This window comes from Budorcas taxicolor, chromosome 20 (assembly GCF_023091745.1).
Source record: "Budorcas taxicolor isolate Tak-1 chromosome 20, Takin1.1, whole genome shotgun sequence".
NCBI lineage: Eukaryota > Metazoa > Chordata > Mammalia > Artiodactyla > Bovidae > Budorcas > Budorcas taxicolor.
Window position 1 is genome coordinate 17541043 of NC_068929.1, and position 24486 is coordinate 17565528.

At 35.4% G+C, this 24486-nt stretch overlaps 1 protein-coding gene across 1 annotated transcript; it reads right to left on the reverse strand.

Moving 5' to 3' along the window:
- Nucleotides 1–1744: 1744 nt before the first annotated feature.
- PPWD1 (peptidylprolyl isomerase domain and WD repeat containing 1) lies at nt 1745–22798 on the reverse strand. The gene is made up of 11 exons (XM_052659174.1): nt 22609–22798; nt 19154–19256; nt 17386–17486; nt 17129–17249; nt 13977–14424; nt 9808–9998; nt 8785–8974; nt 5873–6054; nt 4632–4713; nt 3525–3707; nt 1745–1976 (listed from the first exon to the last, which is right to left on the reverse strand). The coding sequence occupies exons 1-11, from the start codon at nt 22796–22798 to the stop codon at nt 1833–1835; spliced, it is 1935 nt and encodes a 644-aa protein (XP_052515134.1). The 3' UTR covers nt 1745–1832.
- Nucleotides 22799–24486: the final 1688 nt, after the last annotated feature.

Genomic DNA, 24486 nt, shown 5'->3' on the forward strand with positions numbered 1-24486 from the left:
TCCTGAGCTAATATTGCTAAAAGAAAGACTTTTTATGTAACACTGAGATACTTCTCAATTTGCAAGGAGGTAATAAGGAAGAAAATAGCTATACTTTTCCCTATAAAGAGTAATAAATGAAAAGGACTAATGAGTAAGTATCAGTATCTTGCTAATAGTTTAAAACGTGCTTTAAAATAGACATGGCAATGTATGTTTTTTAGGTCTGATTATGGTAAATTTGTGACATGGAATGGAAAAATTCATTAATCAAACATGATTTCCCTCAAAGCAAAAATAATTGTATTTTGGGGAGGATGAGGCATCACCACCACCACTTGTTGGCAGTTATTACCCAAAATTTAGGATTAAGCTTTTACGAATGAATTGATAGATAAGTCTAAACACCTAAAATTAGGGAAAAAAGATAAATGTTATAGTGCAAAGTGTCATTTTGTGTCCCGGTTTTAGTTCTTTTTACAAGGAGGACACAATATTACAGTTAAGGCATGTTCTTCCATCAGTTTGTGGTACACAATGGGTAAAGGAAATATTCCTGCTGATCAGTAGAAGGAAAAGTACAAGCTTAGATATAACGCATGAGAATGTGAATTTCCTAAACAGGTCTGTTGAACATGTACCTCCTGTAAGTCCTTAAAGAGTTTATTTGGAAAGTAGAAGCAGTGATTCTGAATAGTTATGGAGTAATTTATGAGGGTGAATGAAGAAATCAGTTTAAGACTTAAACTCATATTGCTCTAATTTCTACTAATCTCTCCCTTGTTAGATGTTAATATTTTTACTCAGTATATAGTTTTTTTGATGATATATTTTGTAAGATGAGATACTATAACCTGAAGACAAAAATTGTTTAGCTACATTAGAAAACTGATGTGAAAATAGTAAATGAACTATTATATAAAACCATGGACTCAGGTATTCATTTATTCTGATTCTTTTATTTGAAGAATATTTCATAACTATTCAGGAATTTGACACTTTTGACCAGAGGAACTCCCTATTGAAGTTTTGCTTACTACTTACTTAGACTCTTGAGAGTCCCTTGGACTGCAAGGAGATCAAACCTGTTAGTCCTAAAGGAAATCAGTCCTGAATATTCATTAGGACTGATACTGAAGCTGAAGCTTCAGTCCCTTGGCCACCTGATACAAAGAACTGACTCACTGGAAAAGACCCTGATGCTGGCAAAGATTGAAGGCAGGAGGAGAAGGGGACGACAGAGGATGAGATGGTTGAGTGGTATCACCAACTTGATGAACATGAGTTTGAGCAATCTCCAGGAGTTCATGATGGACAGGGAAGCCTGGCGTGCTGCAGTCCATGGGATCAGAAAGAGTTGGATACAGCTAAGCGACTGAACTGACTGAGTGCTCAAAAGACAAAATTATTTGGCTTGAAAGACAAACCTTGTAAAAAAGGAAATGTTACATCACCAAAGATGCCCTTTATTAAGATCTAAGAAAACATGTTTCTTAAAAGAAACATTTGAGGGCAGACTATTTGGCATATCTTTAAAAAGCTGAGGAACAAATGCATACCATTCTCATTATTTAATATGGTTTTTAAGACTTGAGAAATTATGTATAAAGAGTGCTATTTGCCTGAGTTTTAGTCCATTTGAGTTTATTACCTCTTAGGATGAGAAATACTGCAAGAAAACTCAAAGGCAGAGCTTTTAAAAAATAGCCTTTAATGAAAAATACACAAATATAATACTGAATTCCTGAAACATGATTTGTACATTCAGCAAACCTTGAGCTTCCTTATGTAAAATAATCCTGTTTTTAATGTATGTGTATTTTTATTTACATAGACAATGAGACAAATCTATTTTACTTAACAGTAATATTTATGATGCTGACATCCTCATAGGGCTTATCTGTTTTGGGATTGACTTTGACGTTGGAGATCCTTTGTACGACTTCCATTCCTTTAGTCACTCGTCCAAACACTGTGTGCTTATTATCAAGCCAAGGCTGTGTTGGAGGACAAACAGAAAATCTTGGTAAACCCTAAATTCTTAAATCACACCCTCTGGATGAGCAAATTAAAAAGAATTAAACTTTGGCTTCATTTAAAAATATAATTAAGATTATTTTCATTTAGCAGCTTTTAAGAGTAGTTTCCATGTTATAATAAAAATAAAAAAGCATAGTTAAATATTTAATATCTGCATCTTTTAGATCAAAGGGAGCTGGGAGATGTTTGCTAAAGGTAAGTTTCTTTGCAGTAACCTTACCTGCACAAGAAGCAGTCTGGAATACTTTAAGCAGCATGTGCTCTGGCATCAGAGACAGGAGTTCAGACTCTGGCTCTGCTACTTACTTGACCTTTGGCAAGTTTATCAGGTCTCACTGTTTCCTCATCTATTTTTTTAAAACTTGCTTCCCTGGTGGCTCAGAAGGTAAAGAATCTGCCTGCAATGCAGGAGACCAAGGCTTGATCCCTGAGTGGGGAAGATCTCCTAGAGAAGGAAATGGCAACCCACTCCAGTATTCCTGTCTGGAGAATCCCATGGACAGAGGAGCCTGATGAGCTACAGTCCATGCAGTTGCAGTGATACTAGAAGTATTGTGAATATTACATGAGATCATGTACCTGGCAGACAGACAGTAGTTATAAATTGTTTTCTTTAATTCTAAAAAATAAAGAGTTTTTGTAATTTTGTAGAACCGCATAGCAACAGAGCTAGATATTCTTACATGTATTTCATCAAAGCTACAGTGTCATTGATTAAAAAGAAACTTTGGCTTCATTTTAAAATATAATTTAAAAGATATATTTTCACTTAGAAGCATTTAAGAGTAGTTCCATGTTATAATAAAAACTAATAAAAGCTTAATGTTTAATATCTGCATCTTTTAGATGAAAGGGAGCTGGAAAATGCATTTTGATTTCAGAGATAGAAAAATGTGGGAAAAACTGTATTAAAATCGGGAATTCTTATACCCTCATCCTACTATTCTAAAGATGAGGAAACAAGCCCAGAGGTAGAATAATTTGTTTTGGATTGTCCAAGAAATAGTGCAAAGCTGACTTAAACTCAGCTTTATTTATTTATTATAAATAATAAATTATTTAATAATTTATTATTATTTATTGGCCTGAATTACAAAAGTACTGATTATAAAGTCTTGATAGGTAATTTTCCATTTTCCTTTCTAAATTGTTTTCATTTTTATATCCTAGCATATATAAATAATAGAGAATAATAAAGCTCTCTTTTCCACTGAATTCACTCTTAGATCAAAGCCGATGAATCTTTGGCTTAAATTCACCTGGAAAATGCCTCCCAGGTGGCGCAAGTAGAAAAGAAACTGCCTGTCAATGCAGGAGAGATAAGAGACATGGGTTCGATCCCCGAGTTGGGACGATCCCCTGGAGGAAGCATGGCAACCCACTCCAGTACTCTCGACTGGAGAATCCCATGGACAGAGGGGCCTGGCAGGCTACAGTCCATCGAGCTGCAAAGAGTCAAACATGACTGAAGCGACTTAGCACACACACATGCATGTTCTACTTACTGTTGGTACTACTGTTATGAAAAACTGGGATCCATTAGTATTCGATCCAGCATTGGCCATGCTGAGTGTATATGGTCTGTCATGTCGTAATGTTGAATGAAATTCATCTTCAAATTCTCCTCCCCATATACTTTCTCCTCCCATACCAGTACCTGTTGGATCTCCTGTCTGAATCATGAAGCCCTTAACAGAAAGTAGACAAAGTAGTATTACACACATTACATACATGTATGTTTTGGAGTAGTATGTTTGTCAAGAGTGCTTTATATTCAATAAAATCTTAAGTCATTCTATAAACTCATTTTAAAGTAAACCCTTGCTTATACTTTAGATTATGTATTTTCATTGCGTAACTGCCACCTTATCTCAGTGATGGAAACAAAAATGTAAAGGTCTTTCCATTTATAGATAGGCACTATCTCACTCAATAATCTAATTAAAGCCAATTAATAGTGTAGATAAGTTTTAGGATCTTGTTTAATGTGTTAGGTCTTACATAATTGGCCCACTCTTTTCTCTCCCCTTTCCCTAGACACTCTGAATGTCCTAGTCAGTCACTTCACTAATTCCTTCAGAAATCTGAAATCTAATTTTTCCTTCCGACATTTCTTCTGCCATTTCTGACCTGCCAGTAATCAAGAACTACCTCACTGCTCCATACATTTCATGGAATGTTGCTCAACAAAATCCTGGCTTGAATTCATTCTGTTCATCAGGTATTAGTGGTAGTTTTCACAGATAAAGTGGCAACATGGCTCTTCTAATACTTAATCTTCTAGATCTAGACCTTATCTAGCCACTAAAAACAGGTGACCTTGGCTACTGATTTGATCTCAGCAAGACCTTTTACTCATTACCTGATCCTTTGCTTTAACTGCTGACAAAAACTGCTGCAGTGTTTCTAAAAAGGCTACCCTGCCACTGTTCCTATCCTTGATTTTATATCTGATTTTCATGATCATCCATTATTCTTGTGACTTCCATAGTCCATTTCTCCTATTCCTAATAAAGTGCTAAGTGTGAATGAGATTCCTTAGGTTCTAAACCTCTTGTTATACAATGACATACTTTTCCTTAAATCATATAAAATTTGCATAACTTACCTACCTTAATTATGCGGTGAAATGTGTGTCCATTATAATAACCATTTCTGCTGTGAACACAGAAATTTTCCACGGTCTTAGGGCACCTAGTGAGACATATTAAAAATATGAAAATTTAACGGAGCATGTTAGGAAAGTTTTCTTTGTAGTTAGGCTTCCCAATGGTATTTTCAGAATCTTCTGAATGTTTCAGGACAGTCTTTTTTTTTTTATAATTTCTTCTGATCTCAGTAGAAGCAAGAGTTGACAGGGCATATAGGCAGTAGCCTGTTCTTATAGTTTATATAATATACCATCTTTACATCACAACTGCTTATTTTACTTGAATTTGAGAATATTTAGGTTCCAAAGTCATTTAGTATTTTTAAAAAATATAACCACAGCACCATAACCCACTGTATATAGTTCCTGGGAAAGGTAATTTTCTTATAAAAACAATGTTATAGTATGGTGACATTTCCTGACCAAGAACTTATTCACTGCTATGATAGCTACTAAATTTAATAAACTTTAAATGATAGTCACACACTCAGATACACTTTCTAAATAATATTAACTAATCTCATGAAATGATTTAATACTGTATATTATCATATAATAGCTCCCAATGCTGAGAATGGCAGAGAGAATCAAGAGAATCTTGTACCAACCACATCAGGGAGTAGGCTTAGTGGATGCATGGGTTCTGAATACTTAAAATGAGACAGTCCAGGTGTTTTGTCTGGTTGGACATAAAACATTCATATCAAAATAACAAAGTACTTTTAAATCAAGGCACTGTACAAGAGGTCTTCTTTTGGATCGAGAATAACTGGTCGTATCGCATTGTATTTGGTACTGTATGTTCATTCTGCAAACTCGAATGTCAGGAAGGAAAAATAATTATCCTCCCCTTAATGATTTGAGAGGAAAGCCAGTTATAACAAGTGAGCCACAAAACCTATAGTTGGCATGTGTAGTTGATGGTAGCGGTAATATATATTTGTATGTCAATCTATAATTTACATTCAGCACTGTCATATCTACTATATTTTGTCCTCATAATAAACCTGTGAAATATGTTTATGTATGTATAAAATTTTCACATTTTCTAATGCAACAATTATCAGAAAGCTTAGGAAGATGCTTTATCTAACAGCTCAATTTTTCAAAATACTTTTAAGTCAAAATAACAAGAAGTTGCAGTTTCCTCAAATATATACATTTACACTGGTATTTACTTATGACAACAGAAACAGTACATACTCAACAGGAAAGAGTTTGATGTGAATGTCTCCCATGCTTGTGTGGATAATGGCACTATCTGACACTCGTTTAGGTCCCTCAGCTTGAGTAGCTGCCATGACTTCTTCTTTAGAAGGTTTCTCATTAAAAACATCTCGGTCAGAATCTGCACTTTTTGTATCTTCTGGTTCTCGTTTAGTAAACTCAAGGAGGAAAATAAAAAGTGAGTAAATCAATTAAATTTTTCATCTGTTTAAAATTTATGAACAAGAAAATTACATTTCTAATGAAGTATTTGAGGAAACTAAGCATTTACATCAGAATAAATGCTTATTTCAGGAACTGCTTCCAATCATAGGACATGCAAGGTAGCTATATTTCTACATTTGCCTAATGAGAAAATTCATATGATGAAGATGAATGATTTCAAATGGAATTTAATTTCTTTTTTGGTGAAAATTTTTTTAAGTACCCATTTAAAAATAGGCAGTTCTGAGGTAGCTCTCTGCTTCTGCCTTCTAGTATGTCCTACCTAACCTGCCATCTATTGCTTACTTTTCACTATTTAGATTGCCTGGGTTTGAATTGTAGTTTGCCACTTAACTAGTTATATGGCTTTGGGGAAGTAAATTCATTACTTTCATTTCCTTACTCATAAAAGAAGATAAAAACTACCTCAAAATGACACCTGATATGAAGATTAAATGAAGGATATAAAATGTTTAGAGAATAGTGCCTGACACAGAAGGCAATATATACATATTAATAATTGTTATTACTATGAACAGGACCTGGTACTGGTAGGATGAGGATTCAAAGATGAATCAGCAGTGGACCTTGACCTTTTTTTTGTTTGACAGAGTCCCATCTGATCTATCTAAACCTTGAAGCTTGGAAGAAAGGATGTACAGTACATTTTGAGTGAAGCAGAAATCTCAGGATCCTCAAGGTCTATAGAAAATTAAGAAAAAACTTTCAGTTGTTAAAATTCTGGACTTCTAAAGGCCTATTTGTTTTATTTGACTCTCGGTAAGCAGAAATCTTCTCTCCCTGAGAAAGTGGATGTTAACTGAGCTCCAGGAAGGTCAGTCTAGTGCCCAGACTCTGTTTTGCCTATGTCAGCCTTGGTTTACTTGGATCGATTCCAGATAAAGGAACAACTAAGCCAGGATGTCACTGCTTTAGCATATTTTTCTCCAGTTACCAAAGAATGACATGTCTGTTTCACTATTTAATTATATGAATTTTAAAAATTATCTTGATTTAGTTCACATATAGAACTATTAAAGTTTAAATTTTATACAATCTTACTTTTATTTTATGGTTATTTTATGGTACTGGATTTGAAAAAAGGGATATAAAATTTGCATATATGAATACCATTTTAGTTTTAAGAACATGTACATCTAATAATTCATGAAAATGTTAGCAGTATAAATACTCAGTGAGTGACTTAATTTTTTATTTTTCTATTTCTTCAGAGTTTCTAAGGAACATGTGTGGTTTAATCAACAAACATAAACTCTGGGGAAAGACAATTTTTAAATAAAGTGGATGGAAAATTAAATTTAGTGTATATTAAGAACTGTCTTTTATGATTTCTTTTTACCTTCAAAAAATTATAGGTAATAACAAGAAAAAGTATTTTTCTTTAACATATGTATTAATAAATCTTTAGCAGTGAATTTGAAAGTTTATAAGCAAAATTCTTATCTTAAAAAAATATATCCCATTTTAGGCTAAAAGAAAAATATTGGAGTAGATAAACTGCTATTTCGCACATTTACCAAATGCTGGTAACCTTTAAAGCCTCTCAGCTGCTTGTAAATTGTCAGACGAATGAATGAGTATACTATAATGGGTCAGATAATTCACCAAACTCTGTGGAGTTTGGTATGTGAAGAAAACATAGTGCTCTGTATTTATGGATTTTATATTATCTTGAGGAAGAGAAGACAGTGTAAGGGACCCCTCCCCACCCCCTGAAAATAACAATTATTCCAGAAAGTGTGACATGTACACAAGCAGGCACACCTATTCCAGACTTGATGTCAGGGGAAGGCTTCCAAGCTGGGGTCTGAAATATGAAGAGGAACTGGGGAGAGGTTTGTGGCTGACAGAAGGAATAACCTGTGCAAACACCAGCAAGTAAAAATAACATCGAGTCCTGCAAATGGGGTCAAGTTCAGTATAGGCAATGAACTAAAAATGAAGAAAGATAAACTAGGAGAGCGGTTAATATAGACAGATGGGGAGTCATTTAAGGATTTTAGGCAGAAAAATAATCACACCTGGGTTTCAGAAAGTCTCTAAGCATGAAAGACAGATACAGATGCAGAGGTCTCTACACTTCAGATTTTTCTGCTTGACTGAACAATATTAGAACAGTGTTATTCCTAGATGGCTTAGTAGTTTGATTTTGAGCCCAATCTCACTTAACATGCAAAGTACTTTTAATTTCCAGGAAAAAAAACCCTCTCAGGAATGTATACCACGGTAGCATCATTACAATGGAATCAAAAGGTGAAAAAAGATTTGTATCTAGAGAAGGAAATGTGCAAGTCATGTTGAAGAGTAAAAGGTGAATAATACTAAAACAGAAGAATTTTTTAAAAGTCCACAGGAAAATCAATTTTGGATGCAATTATTACCACAGCCACTTACTTCCTATTTTCTTAGACAACACAAGTTGTAGAAGCTAGGTTGAAAACTAGTTCAAAACCGGATGTAAAACAGTACAGAAATACTTAAACAAACCCTAGTTAAAGATTCTACAATACTAATGTTATAAGATGGTATTCTGGTTGTTTAGAAAGTCTGCTATTATGGGCAACATTCTCTTCAGTTGAAAACACAAGTTAAAAAAAATAAAACTCCAATCAAACTGGAAGAAACATTAAAGACTATCTCCTGTTATTGATACTTCCACATACCATATAAAATCTATTCTTTTTGAAGGATGTACAGACTATTGTTGGGTCAGCTTGAATATTCTGAAGAACAGGGTTTTCAGAAGCTTTCATTTCTATAGTAGTTGCAGCACGATGTTTTTTGGCTATTCCCTGGAACAAAGCCAATTGCATCACTCTAATATTTTCTTGCTTGCCTAAGATCCGCACACAACTGGAAAATACATATAATAAAATTATTAGGATTAACTCCAATTATACCAACTTTGCAGATAAAAGCTAGAAATCAACTATCTTTTATTTTTGTACAAAATAACCAGTAAAAGATTTTTAAAAAGTATTTTTCTGCCTCTCCCACTCCCTCCAAAAAGTTATTTTAAACTGGTAGGTATTTATAATTTTCAGATTAAAAAAAATAATTTATTTAAACAGTTTTAACCTATCACTATCATTTTAATCTTTCTTCAAGCCTTCAAAGATTCTGTATTGCCAAGAACTACAATATAAATTTGTTTATATGTGAAAATGTATAGTACAAGACTGTTTTCCTTTAAATATACTTTAAGTTCTTTTCATTTACATTCAGTGATAGTATCTGATTATAGCAATTTTGTTCTAAGACCAAATGGGCTGTTTGTACAAAAGGCTTATTGTGGTTTCATGCATTTTAACTTCTGATTTTATGTCTAGCAGGATGTAATGCTGAATTCTGTGGTTAAAATATTTGGCAACATTTAACATGAAACGGGCTAATTTAAATCAATAAGCAAAAGACAGACTGAAACTTGTTAAAAAAAAAAACAACAACTTGAAACTATGCATATCTTTCTTCCATTTCTTTAACAAACATGAGTGGAAACTTTTTACATAAGATTATAAACAACCAAAAGACCACAGAAAAATCCAGTCAAAACATTTGGTTAAGTTTAGACATCTGGGACCATTCCACTTGTCTTGGAACAAACAAAACTCCCATTGTTTCCCCCAAGGAGGAAATGGTCCTTTAGAAGTAAATTTTTAAAAAGCATATGTGATATTAAAGCTTACCGGTTTGTCTCTATGTTTATAACTTTAATGCCCAGCATTGTTCCATACAGCACGAAGTGTCCAGTTTCATCAAAAACTATATTTATTAACCTTACTGCATCCACCTTCTCCAATTCACGTTCTACAGCCATCCGTCGACCAAATTCCATGTCTGGTAGCTGTTGCCTCATCTGCTGCAGTTCAGTAAACATCTAGGAAACAAACCATTTATTAACAAAAATGTTACATGATAAAGGGAAGGAGAATTTAAATAAAAGCAGAGTGTCCATTAATAGCCACTGACAGTTTATGTGCTTATATATCTTCTTAAGGAGTACTCTATAAACACTATAAGCAGGAATTGAATTACAAAATTCAATCATAAAAAATAGTATTTATACTAACTCGTTATTTTAATTAAAAAAAAAAGAGTTAATGTAACTACTGCTTTTTCTGCAGAAACAATATATCTGCTGCATTTTATAAGCCACACACAGCACTTTCCAATATAAACCATATATGTAATTTTAAATTTTTTAGTAGCTATGTTAAACAAAGTAAAAATGAACATGAAATTAATCTTTTATTCAACCCAATATATCTAAAATATTATCAAAAGACATTAAGCAAAATCAATAATACAAAAAAGTAAAATAAAGACATTAAAATATTAAGCAATATTTAAAAACTGAGATCTTTTTTCCTTCTTATACTAAGTCTTTGAAGTCCAGTGTGTATTTTACACTTTTAGTCCAGCTCAATTTGGACTAGTCACATGCCAAGTGTTCAGCAACCCTATGTGGCTAGTGGCTATTAAGCTGCACAATGCAGATACGGACTGTGAGACCTTGTTCCAGGATCATGGACCTGCCATTTAACAAGCACTCGATTTTATTTTTTATGATTTCACTAACTTATAACAATTTCATATTTCAGAAAATGTTTCAAGTTCTTTTGGAGCATCACTATATATTTAGATTATCATTAGGTAAATGTGATTTAGGATTGATGAATTTTATGAGTGCCCTTTAGTTTGGATATTTGGTTTACTTTTCTTTAGATATTTAATATACAACTTTCAAGATAAGGGTCAGTTACTATGTACAGTCACACTACCAGCCTCCCCAAAGATGTGATCTTTACATTCAGTTTCCTCAACATTTAGGGCATAAAACTGCAGAAATCAAAAGTGGCTAGATTGCGAATGAAAAGAGGTCAGTCAGGCTTATGTCCCATCTACTCCTTTTTTTCATGCTTGCATTAACAAAATCTCTGGTTTTTCTAGATGTGGAAAGAACAACAATATATGTTAACTCCAGAAATGAAAAGGAGGTATACATGTTAGGGAATAACATTAGGATTTCTTGTTACTCATTTGCCAGAAATAGCCTAGATGCATGGGAGCCTTGACTATTTTGCTAGAAAGAAGATTCATTTTCAAGAAATAAAAGTTTATAGATGGTGATCTGCCCATGTAAAAGTAATAAATGCTAATCTAACCTTTCAAGCACATTAGTATCTTTTAAAAAATTAATTTAATTGGAGGATAATTACTTTACAATATTGTGGTGATTTTTGTCACATATTGACATCAATCAGCCACAGGTGTATGTGTCCCCCGATCCTGAACCCCCCCCCCCCCAACCTTCCCAAACCATCCCTCTGGGTTGTCCCAGAGCACCAGCTTTGAGTGCCTTGCTTCACGCATCAAACTTGGACTGGTCATCTATTTCACATATGGTAATAAACATGTTTCAATGCTATTCTCTCAAATCATCCCACCCTCACCTTCTCCCACAGAGTCCAAGTCTGTTCTTTACACCCGTGTCTCTTCTGCTGCCTTGCATATAGGATCGTTGTTACCGTCATTCTAAATTCCATATATATGCATTAATATACTGTATTGGTGTTTTTTTACAATATTCTAGCTTTAATAGCTGCATCTCATCATCTCTGTATGGCCATATGCAGTACTCCTGATTAATAAAATACCAAAAGATACAACTTCACACCATCCAATTAAATTTGTCTATTAAACTAGGACTCTTAACTAGTTAGAACCCTTAACATGGAACTCGGAGATACCAGTCATTAACTAACTAGTAACTAGCATTATTACTAAATTAATTGGCATTTACACCCCCTCTTTTTTTTGGGGGGGGGGGCAAACTCCCTTATCCTGAATCTCAACTTCTGTCCTATACTTTGCTACTGATCTTATCACAATAATCCTATAATTTCAACAAATATTAAAGACAATAATGAAATAGAGTGAATTCAACAGCTCAGAGTATATGTGTTAAATGATTTGTATCCAGAGAATAGATTTGTTTTCTTAAGGAATCTAGGAAGAATAGCAAATTGTGAAGAGTTTTAAAATTATAGTTAAGTTGAAGCCACCATTAAAGAAAACATCACAAGGTTTCTCCTTTTCCCAAAAGCATAATGGAAAGTTATATTCTTCCAATAAGAAAATGAGTTATGAGGATAAGTTGACTAGCATACAAACCTTCCCTTTTGTCTGGATTCATATTCCTTCAGGCAGCTAATTCACCCAACTTATTACTACATCTCTAATAAGGTGACAGCATTTTTGAAGTACTTAATGCAAGGAATATATTATAAACTGGTGGCTACAAAGACTGTAGAACTGACACTGTTTTACAATAAACACTATTGTTACAAAGATTTGACCCACAGACTTTTGGAGAATTCAACATACCCATAGCAGTTAGAGAACCACAAGATGGAAACATGATGAGACTCAAATATCCACAAAACCAATTATCTTTGCATGGATAAAAACTCATTCTACAGCTACATGCTCTAATAAATACATTTTTTCTTCCCCGTTTTTTGGCTATGCCAAAAGGCATTCAGGATCTTCATTCTCCAACCAGGGATTGAACGCATGCCCCCCTGCAATGGAAGTGCTGTGTGTTAACCACTGAACCACTAGCAAAGTCCCAATAAATTCTTGTTAACAGTTAATTATGTGTCAGGTATCATTCTTAGTGCTGGAGATTCAATCACAAGCACAACAGATACAGGACCATAAATGACACGCAGTTTAATCTACTGGGGGAGGGGGTGATACACATTAATCAATAAGACCAAATATTCTAAAAGAAAATAAATAGTGATACACTACCACATTAAAAAAATACAAGTAGTCTGAGACTGGAAGAATAGTGGAAGATCACTGGGGGAAATGATTCTTTGAGATTTGAAGGATGAGTTCAATATGTAAGGGGAGGAATGAGGATTCATGGGACTAGGGGTCACTCCAAGCAGGAGGGACAGCATATGCAAAGGCGCTGTGGTGGGAGACGTAGTCAAGAAACTGAAAGGCCTGACTAGGTACAGTAGAGGCAGGGAGGGAGGTGATTTACAGCAGGTTGAAGTGGAAGGGAGGGGTACAATACGGTAGGCCATGATTTTGGTCTCGCTCCTAAAAACAACAGGTAGTCACTGAAATAATCAAAGGATGACATGATAAGATAATGTATTTTTAAAAGATTCCTCTGGGTGGAGCATGGATAACAGGTTAGGAAGAAGCTAGAATAGATTCAGAGAGTAGGCCATGCAATAGGCCAGGCAACAGATTATGAGCTAGGGTAGTCACAGCTGTGCTAAAAGGAAATGTATGTATTTAAAGTATATGTAGAAAGTAAAACTGACAGGACTGATGATGAATTAAATAGACGGGTAAGGAAAAACAGTTAAAAATGACTCAGATTTCTGGCCTGTGCAAGCAGATACATATTGGTGCCATGAAAACAGCAAAAATAAATAAATAAAAGGATAGGGACAGGTCTGTTTATAATAGAAGGCTGGAGAAATAAATTTTTAAGTAGTCATATAGAAGGCAGGAGTGAAAAGAATAAGAGAAGGAGGCCTAGCATGGGTTTTGAGGATCTCAAAAGAATGAGCTTTCAAACAACAAAACTACAAAAACAGCCACTTAAGTGTAAGAAAAACTGGCTCAGAAAATATCACATCATAAACCTAGAGAAGAGAGTTTTAAAGAGTAACAATGCAAGACAGCAGACAAACAGTATCTTTAATGTGATAAGCATATTAATCATCAATCTAAATGTCCATGTCCAGGAAAAAATCTTTTAAGAAACAGCACAAACTAAAGACATTTTCAGAAAAGTAAAATCTGATTAAATTTATATGGCACTTACACTTAGTGATTCATCAAAGACTCTCATGAGTTTTCCAGTTAAGAATCTGAAAATTCTAACTTTTCTGTCAGAACCAATAGTGGCTAATTTCTTCCCATCAGGTGAAAAACATATGCTGGTTGGATAAGCCTTGCACTTGGCAAATTCATATAAATCTGTGTCAGTTTTATATTCCCAATTCACATTTTTGGGGAATTTATACTCATAAGGAGGACCAGTCCAGTATTCAATCATTCCAGATTTGTCAGAAGACACTACTGCTTTGTAAACTGGGTTTAGCCGTATCTGAGTAAGAGGTGATGTATGGAGTTTGTCAAAGATATGCAGTGGCTGGTTATCTCCTCGACCATCATAAATGAAAATTTTTCCTGTACTTTTCTCAGAAGCAGCAACTGAAGATATGGCATCCCCCGGGCAATAGATCCACTCACACTGTCCAGGGAAATACCTAAAATAGTAAAGAATTGAGGGGGATAAGAAGAGGCCAAAACAAGTCATAAGCATCCTTACTCATTCCCATCACTAAAAAACGTCCCTGCAGTGATTCAGCCAGTTTTAGATTCTTTGATCAAACATAGCAGCGAGAAACAGAATGGGGAAGAATAGGAAAAGTTACTAATTTTTCTCTTTCTGACCTCATAAATGAATGATAATAACTTCTGAGGACTGATCAAACCACAGGAAGAGAACTCACACAGCAAGTATTTACAAGGAAACTGAAACAGACCTGGTTCTTAAAATATTCTGAGGCATTTTTTGTTTTGTTTTGGATCTCGATGTCTCTGTCTATGTATGTGCTATTCTAAGTCACTTCAGTTGTGTCCGACTGTTTGGGACCCAATGGACTGTAGCCTGCCAGGCTCCTCTGTCCATGGGATTCTCCAGGCAAGAATACTGGAGTGGGCTGCCATGCCCAGGTCCTTCAGGGGATCTCCCCTACCCAGGGATCAGACATGCATCTCTTATGTCTCCTGCATTGGCAGGCAGGTTCTTTACCATTAGCTCCACCTGGGAAGCCCCTGTCTATGTATACCCTACTTTTAAATAGGTTACCATGTTAGTATACTTTACAAATCCATTCTTGAAATATTTAAGGTCAAAATATTTTAGTCATGGCTTTGCTCAAAACAAAAATGTTCTGATATCACTCTCTCATCATCAGTAGCTTGATCTTAATACTATGAGCTTTGAACATGTTACCTGATAAAGTGTAAAAGAATTGGACAGATGTAATCAACATACTAAATTTATATATTCACTTGTGTGTTGTCTCCTTCAAAATCATTAGTCTGAGAAGCTACAGTTTCGCCAATGACAGAGCTAATGCTCAAAACTTTTTGAGGACTCTCAGAATTTCTATAAAATCTTAAAAGACACAGGCATAGCTTGGAGATGTTGCAGATTTGGTTCCAGATCACAAAAATTGAAAATTGCAATAATGTGAGCCATATAGATTTTCTTTGGTTTTCCAGAGCACAATAAAAGTTTGTTTACACTACCTGTATTTCTACTGAAGTGTGCAATCACATTATGTCTAAAAAATTACATGTATATATACATATCTTAATTTAAAAATACTTTATTGCTTAAAAAGTGCTAATTATCATGTGAGGCTTCGGCCAGTTGTAATCTTTTTGTAACAGTAACATCAAAGATCACTGATCACTATAACAAATATAATAATAATGAAAAATGAAATATTATGACAATTACTAAATGTGAAATAATGACACAAACTGAGCAAATGCCGTTGGAAAAACTGGTGAGTACAGACTTACTCCATCCAAGGTTGCCACAAACTTGTTATTTGTTGAAAAAAAACAAAAACAAAAAAAACCCAGTGTGTGCAAAGTGCAATAAAACAAGATATGCCTGTTCTCTTTCAATACCTTCAAAGGTGGCAAATGTTCAACATATATTTGATTTAAAAAACAAACAAACAGCTAAAGTCTGGGGGAAACAAAGCTGGGAATATGACACATATCAATAGGTATTTCTATTTGTAGTCAAAAAATAAGCTCTTATCATAAATAATGAGACTAACTTCTTTTAGTGGTTCATAAACTGGTTTTGAAGGAAATTCCCAAAAAGTACTGTCACATACTGAATTGTGTAGTTCTAATCCCTACTTTCCTCCAATTCACATGGTGAAGCCCTCATCCCCAAAGTTACTGTATCTGAGAAAGGGTTTTAAAGAGGTAATTAAATGAGGTCAGAAGGTGGGGCCCTAATCCAACAGGCCTTGGCCTTCTAAGAAGTGGAAGAGCAAAATATTTCCCTCTTTCCCCTGTACTTAACAAGGACAAAGTGTGAAACCCGTAAGAGTCCTCACCAGAACACAAACACTGTTAGAACAATGATTTTGGACTTTTCACCTCCAAAAGTTTTGGACTTTCCAATCTCCTCATCAGAAAAGACTCAGATGCTGGGAAAGATTGAAGGTAGGAGGAGAACGGGACGACAGAGGATGAGATAGTTGGATGGCATAACTGACTTGATGGACATGAGTTTGAGTGGGCTCTGGGAGTTGGTGATGGACAGGGAAGCCTGGCGTGTTGCAGTCAATGGGGTCACAAACAGTCGGACACAAGAGCAACTGAGCTGAACTGAACCTCCAGAAGTGTGAGAAAATATATTTCTGTTGCTTAAGCTACGCATTCCATGGTCTTCTGTTTAATTTCGTTACTGCACAGTCTAACCACATAGTTTGGGTATCAATACACTTTAAAGTTTAAAATCACCAACAATTCCAAAAATTCACATAAGCCTTATAAAAACACAATGCTATATTACTGAAATAAGCATTACTAGGAAGTTAATTTAAATGCCAGTAAATTAGACATGATGGATGCTCATTAAATTATTAAGTAGTGTAAAATGGATATAATTAATCCTTGTTATGGGGCTACTTGGACATTTCTGTTGTAATTAATGACAAAACTCACAGCAGAAGCTCACAAACAACATCATAACAAAGATTCATAATATTTAATTTTCCCAAGCAAAATCTAAAGGCACATTTTTTAATGGAATGGTAATATATTCTGTTTAGAAATACCTATGAAATGGTGAAGTTTAGTTCAAGAATTCTTTCATTAAGTTAAAAAAAAATATATATATATATACACACACACACTTTAAAAAAGACTTACCCAAGCTTCAGCATATTGATCATGTCAAAGTTTACTACATCAAACACCTTCATTGCTTTATCATCACCCACGGAACAGAATAAAGCTCCCTCAGAGCTAACTGCAATACTCTCAATAACTCCTATTTAAAGAAATCAAATCAAAACATTCTAGTAAACATAAAAGAAATGGATATAATTAAAAGGAAAAAAAGTTTAAAAAGAAATTTTAATCAATACAGTTGAAATGAGCGCCAAAAAAAAGAGTGAAATTCTTACCTAGGTGACTACGAAAATGTTTAACAAATTCAATTCCCTCTTCTATTTTTTTCCAGAATTTAACATGTCCATCGTGACTAGCAGTAATAATAAAGTCTGTCCTGCATAAAAAATTATGGAAGTTACTTTCTAAAACAGATGCAAAAATCACTTTGTGCCCCCAAGCCAATCATTTACTGAGAATCTTGGACTCTTAAATAACAGATTACAAAAAAAATCTTCCTTTATACAAACCACTGTATCACTGTATTAGGGTAGACATAACATTGCAAAATTTGAAGCTCTTTTCTGGATATCATAACAGCTACTGCTGCACTAATCTTATTTATTTTTTACTGGTGTATAATTGCTTTACGCCAGTTGTGTTGTGTTAGTTTCTGCTGTACAGCAAAGTGAATTAGCTATATGTAAACATGTTCAATATTTCGCCTCTTTGTCACCGCAGAGCACTAAAAAGAGTTCCATACTGCACTAATTTTAAATCTAAGAGCTAGGATCAGGATTGAGGTAATCTTGACATTAAAAAAGTCTCACAAGGAATCACTAGTTCATAGAGTCCTTTAATGCTAAAATTACCCTACAGGCAGTCATTCCACAGGGAAAATGTACTATCTTTCAGAAGGTGATAAATAATTAAATCCCAACATACAACTTACATATAAAGCAAAACTCAATGTAAGTTTGTTTCAGATATTATCCAAGGTATTTTGGTTAAGTACCAAAATTCTGTACAGTATAGCCTCTCATCAGTTATATAAAAATAGAAACCATTTGTTGAAAGCTATTATATGTTGAGTACTCTACATACATTATCTTAGTTGTAACCATCTTTACAACAACCCTATAAGGTGAATATTTTTCACCATCTTTTTAAAAATTAGGAAATAGTTTAAAAATGTTAAATGTATTTTCCCCAGGTCTGTAGCTGGAGAAGAGCATTCAATATTGGGTTTGCCTAACTTCAAAACACTAGGTTTCTATAAAATCTTCAAAAATCTTTCCATTATAGTCTGCTGCCTTAGGTTAAACAAAGAAACCTGGAGTGACAGAAAGCTAGTCCTATATGCTGCCTTATTAACTGACAACTTTCTACTAGGAAAAGAGCTAATGTTTGGTCAAAATTATCCCATAAAAGGAATATAAAGATATTTAAATCTTTTAATTGTCTCTAAGAGATCAAGAATAAACTGATCCAAACAGCAAAGTAAATCATCTACTTCTTTCCATACTCATTGCCAATATCATCTCAGCTACCATCCTAATTCATCTATGATTACTGCCTCCTAATTGCTTTCTCTGTATCCATTTTTGCTGTGTTTGAATCCATTCATTTCACCACAACCACAGTGATCTTGAAGTTTACACACACACAGACACATGTATACACATATGTGATGTTACTCTCCCAATCAGGTTCAAAATCCATACAAGAAATAGAAAACTGTGGGATTTCTTGCATTTTTTCTCCAGCCTCAACTACCACTTAAACCCCTCTAAACCTGTTTCCTTATCTATAAAACGTAGATGAATACTACTTGTAAGACTGTTAAGATCAATGGGACAATTAATGAAAAAGCCTTGATACAGGACCTAGACATAATATGAACTCAACAAAGAGCAGAGTATTACTATTCCTTCTACAAAACCTCATTCAGCTATTTTAAAGATTCTCTGACATTTCCAGAAAAGTTACTTCTACAATTCACCTCAAAACTGAAGTATTTAAAAAAAACAATAAATTCTCAGAAAAGAATATAGATAGACTTACTTGGTGCACACCACATGGGTGATAACATCTCTATGCATGTAACTGCGCTCATACATGGATGCACTGGGGAGATTATCAAGATAGACTTTTTCAAACTCTAGAACTAAGGGAAAAAAGTAAAGGAAAATATTTTTAACAACTGGAACTAAATACTATTTTGTATTTTCTTTTAGATTTTAATTTCTCTCAATTCACACATAATGAAAAAATATCCAGTGTCTGTTATGTCAGTTGTAACTTGTTATTTCATTGTACTGAATAGCACCGTTGTTTATTTAGTCATGAATCATTCTCAGGTTTTATACAGATGCTTAACTGTGTCCCAGAACTTAAGAACTGAGTGGCTCTGGCTTAATATACAAGTTCCATTAAAAGAGAAAAACCTTAAGTTTCATGAAAGTATCACAACCAACTTTCCAACCATGTAGATCCAATTATTACTGCTAATTTAAATAAGTAGTAAGAGGTCAGAGGCCATCCAGAACATCTCAGTTTATCTTGAAGGCAATGATCCTCTTTGAAGTCACTGATACTAGGTTTGAGTAAACGTAATAAATGCTTAGATTTCTGGAGCTGAGACAATCCTAGAGAACGTCCAGTTGAGTGATTCTCAAACTTTTTCCAAGGGCAAAACATTTTAAGAGTGGTAATCTTATGGCAAAACCAATACAGTATTGTAAAGTAAAAAAAAAAAAAAAAAAAGAGTGGTAATTTGAGGAAATATTTCATGGTATGAGCTATAAAAAATTTTACTAGTAAAAAAATGACATATTTGTTACCTAAAAACAATCCAATGATGGCCAAACATGCCCATAAAAAGTTTCTAAATTAAGCATGATCATTTCATGGTTTTTCATCACTGCTATTTAGCAAGCTCAAAGTTGTGTTCAACAAATTACGTCTCTCTTCATTTTCAGTAACAGAACTTCCATTTTTACATGGGGATATTGACATCTAGCTGTAGTCACCTCTAACTTTTCTGCAGTTAGGAGTGACTAAGTACCAATGAAATAAAAATGGAAGTGTTGTGTAACAGTCAATAAGTCTCCCTCAAGAGTTGTGCCGTTCTTTCTTTCCCCATCTGACAGTTTAAAACTGGGAGATAACCATCAAGGACAAACACGAGGTCCATATCCTAGTGATGCTGGAGCAGAAAACTAGGAAGAAACTTTGGAGCCTCCACACCAATCCCAGACTGTCTGCTTTAGGACTTTTATCTTTATTGTCATTTTGGATTTTTTTTCTTTATTTATTGTCATTTGGATTTTTCTGTAATATACAGCTAAATTTAATCCTGATGGATATTCCTTCTGCTGTTAGTTCACTTGTTGAACAGATATTTACTGAAAAAAAAACTAGGTTCCAAGGGACATGGACATGAAGAGTTAACATTGTCTCGAGAAAACCATCATTGGTAGAGCCATATAATATATAATATATATATAGAGAGAGAGCCATATAAGGTAGAGCCATATAACCATTTATAGTATCTTTCTGAAAATGTGTACAAAAGTCCAATGTCCAAAGAACATGTTAAAGGGGATGGTTCCATTTCTACTAAGTTTTAAACCCTATCCTTTTAAATGAAATCTTCAGTGATATTTTTCTGTCATACATGTTTTTGAATTTCAACTTTTTCTTCAAACTGAATACACTACTGATTAATTTGAATAAGCATCTCATTGTCTCAATTGCATTAAGTTTATAAGCTCTTTGTTCCCTAATGCTAATAATATCAGCATCTTGGTATTTTTGGACTTTTCCATTTCCACTCATTTCCACAAAAAGGGACCTGATATCTAGTCCAAGAAAATAATTGTGAACATACACATAGTAATATTCATTCGTTCAAGACTTACTTTGTACCTGCTATATGGAAAGCACTGTACCCAGCACTGGAGCAAAATAGGCATGGTCTTTGCTCTTATATGCTTACAGTCTTAACAGTGAAGAGAAACACTCATCAGAGAATTACATGAATAAACATTCAATTTAAAAATGTAGCAAGTGCAATGAGGAACAATTGCTATGGAAACATTCAACTTAAAAGGCTTAGCAGTAAAAAAGGTAACTGCACTTTAAGGGTGTTAAGGAACAATATTCAAAAAAGTAGGTTCTTCAAAATTTGGATACATAAAATTTTGCTGTATCTGGATCCAAATTGTATTCAAAATTTGGAACCATAAAAATGTCACTCTGATAAATGCATCTCATACTTATGATCAATGTACTTTAGAAACTCAGCTCAGACTGGAAAAGTCATAAATTTTCCAGAAAAAGTAATAGCTGAGCTAAAGGCTGAAGGACAGTAGGTTAAGTGAAGTGGGTGAGGAAAATTATTCCAGGTAGACCGTGTGACACCCACGTAGACATTCGCAGTTGTAAAAGTGCATGCCCCATTCTCTAGTGTTATAGTATGGCTTGGACAAAGAGTAAGGAGGAGGATCAAGGATTTGGGAGAGGAAGTAATGGAAATGTGCTGAAGGAGGAATCATATCAAGAGCCTTACATGCTATATTAGGGAGTTTGGACATTGTTCTAATCAGAAATCACTTAAAATTTTTAAGTTGGAAGAGTAATTAAAGATTTGAGCTTTCAGAAAGATCACATTTTAATGGTCTTATACGTTTAAGGAAAACATTTCAAAGAACCTGAAAAATAAGAAAATTTAATGTGACCCTTTCACCAACATCTCCCCCCTTTTTTGGTGCATCCTTTTTATTTCATAAAATTTTGTCACTATTACACGCTAGTGGCAAAATGCTTCCGGCCATGATATCTCACGAGTATGCTTTGAAAAACACAGATCTTGGTTTTGGGATGAAAAACTTGTAATCCAGGAAAGTTTTGTAATCGTCAGAAAACTCATTAGTGGTGGAGTCAGGAATTAAATTATCCTTGCTAAGATGCTAAGTCACTTCAGTCGTGTCCGACTCTGTGCGACCCCATAGACGGCAGCACACCAGGCTCCCCTGTCCCTGGGATTCTCCAGGCAAAAACACTGGAGTGGGTTGCCATTATCCTTATCTATTCCTTAAGACTCTAAACAGGCACCACCTTCCCGGGTGGCCAAATACACTACCACCAGTCTTCAACTAAAAACCTGAAATAGAAAGTTTTCTTTTCCACATCTGCTAAACGGGGTTAAAACTTCCAACCTCATACAACAGCTGTACGGATTAAATGAGCGGTGCCAAACACGTTATGTAATGGCAAGTTAGCTTTAGCCTCTACTGCAACAAACAAGAGATTGTTAGATAACTATTAAAAAGACGCTTTACTCTGTCCAAATCACTATTTCGGAGTAGAGAACGGCCAGAAGTGAGAAGACGACCCTCTGTTCCGACGACACAAATCCCCACAATCACACACCCTCCGTTTTGGGGTCTGGTTTGAACTCTCCCACTCGGAGAACACAGTATTTCATTTCGCCCTGTGCCTGTCTCTGTAGCTACCTTTCCTCTTCTTCGCCAATGTTGCTTCTACAGGTAAAGGCCCAACCCAGCGCTCTTCATTTTCTTCTTCGTTCTCTTGAGGCACTGCCACTACCAGCTCTCGAGCGCTGAGTTCCGTTTTTTCCGGTTCGTCCGGGTCCCGGCGCCTTCTTCCTCTCAGCTGTGAATCACTACCACACTCGGCCGCCATGTTGTCCGAACCGTCAGAAAATGCGCGACACTCACCGCTCGGCTACCAATCCCGAAGCAGCGGCGCGGCCTTCTCGTCAGCGGCCGAGCAAGTTCCAGGATTGGCTGGAATGGGTGGAAGCAGATCCAATCAGCAATCAGCGCGCGCGCGTTCTGGGCCGTAGAGCCACTTCTGGAGTAGGCTGAGGCGACCTGAAGTCTGTGGTGCGGAGGAGGTAAGCATTGGGCCGGGAGAGCGTCGTAACCGGTGAAACTTGCTCCCGGGGTTGACAATTCCTAGGCTATGGAGCTGCAGACCCCCACGGTGGGACCCTTACCGCCGAGAAACTGGATACCTGTCGTCCCACCAGGCCTGAGTCCCGTTCTTCTCCGGGTCTAGAATCCCACCGGTTATGAGAGAAAGACATAGGGGTGGGGAATTTGAAAGAACTAGTTAACTTTCGGGCCTCCCTTGAGATTTGCCAAACATCTTTTTTCCTGAGCTTCTTGATTCTTTCACACACAGTCTGAAGAAGATAATGAGCGCTTGTTACTGTGGGGGTTGAGTGGTGGGGCTGGGGAGTGGGGCGGGAGGGACTGGGCAGAAATTCAGTCACGCCGAAGTGGCCCAGGCAGGACCATTTACCTTCTGGTCTAGATTTCCATCTCTTAGTGGGCTTCTAGACTTAAGCTCTCTTATTTAAAAATGATTTTTTTTTACTCTGGTAAAAAAAACAAATATACAAAATTTACCATAAAAATTGAGATATAATTGACATGTTAGTTTCAGGTGTACAGTGTAATGATTTAGTGTTTGTATGTTGTATGTATTGAGAAATGATCACCACAGTAAGTCGAACATCCATCACTATACATAGTTACAGAATGTTTTTTACCCCTGTGGTGAGAACTTTTTAAGTCTACTCTTCTTAGCAACTTTCATATATGCTTTCATATAGTATAATTTTCTGTAGTGACCGTTCTGTACATTATATTCCCATGACTTACTTATTTTGTAACTAAGTTTGTACCTCTCAACCCTCTCCACCCATTTAGATACCACATGTAAGTGAGATCATGTGGTATGTCTTTCTCTGTCCAACTTATTTCACCTAGCATAATGCTCTCAAGGTCCATTGGTGTGGCCAGTGAGGAGATTTCATTCTTCTTTATGGATGAATAAAATTTACTGATATGTCTGTCTATATCGTATTGCATTTTATTTGCCAATTGATAGACACTTAGGTTGTCCTCGCTGTTGTAAGTCATGCTGCCACGAACATGAGACTGCATATATATTTTTGAATTAATGTTTTCGTTTTCTTTGGATAAACCCAGAAGTGGAATTGCTGGATCATATGGTAGTTCTGTCTTTACCTTTTTGAAGAACCTTTATAATATTTCTCACAGTGGCCACACCAATTTATGTTTTCACCAACAGTGAACAAGGAATTCCTTTTTCCCCACATCCTGGCCAACACTGGTTTCATAATTGCCACTCTAACATCTCATTGTGTTTTTTTAAATTAATTTATTTTAATTGGAGGCTAATTACTTTGCAGTATTGTAGTGGTTTTTGCCATACATTGACATGAATCTGCCACAGGTGCACATGTGTTCCCCATCCAGAACCCCCCTCCCACCTCCCTCCCCATCCTATCCCCCAGGGTCATCCCAGGGCACCAGCCCTGAGCACCCTGTCTCATGCAT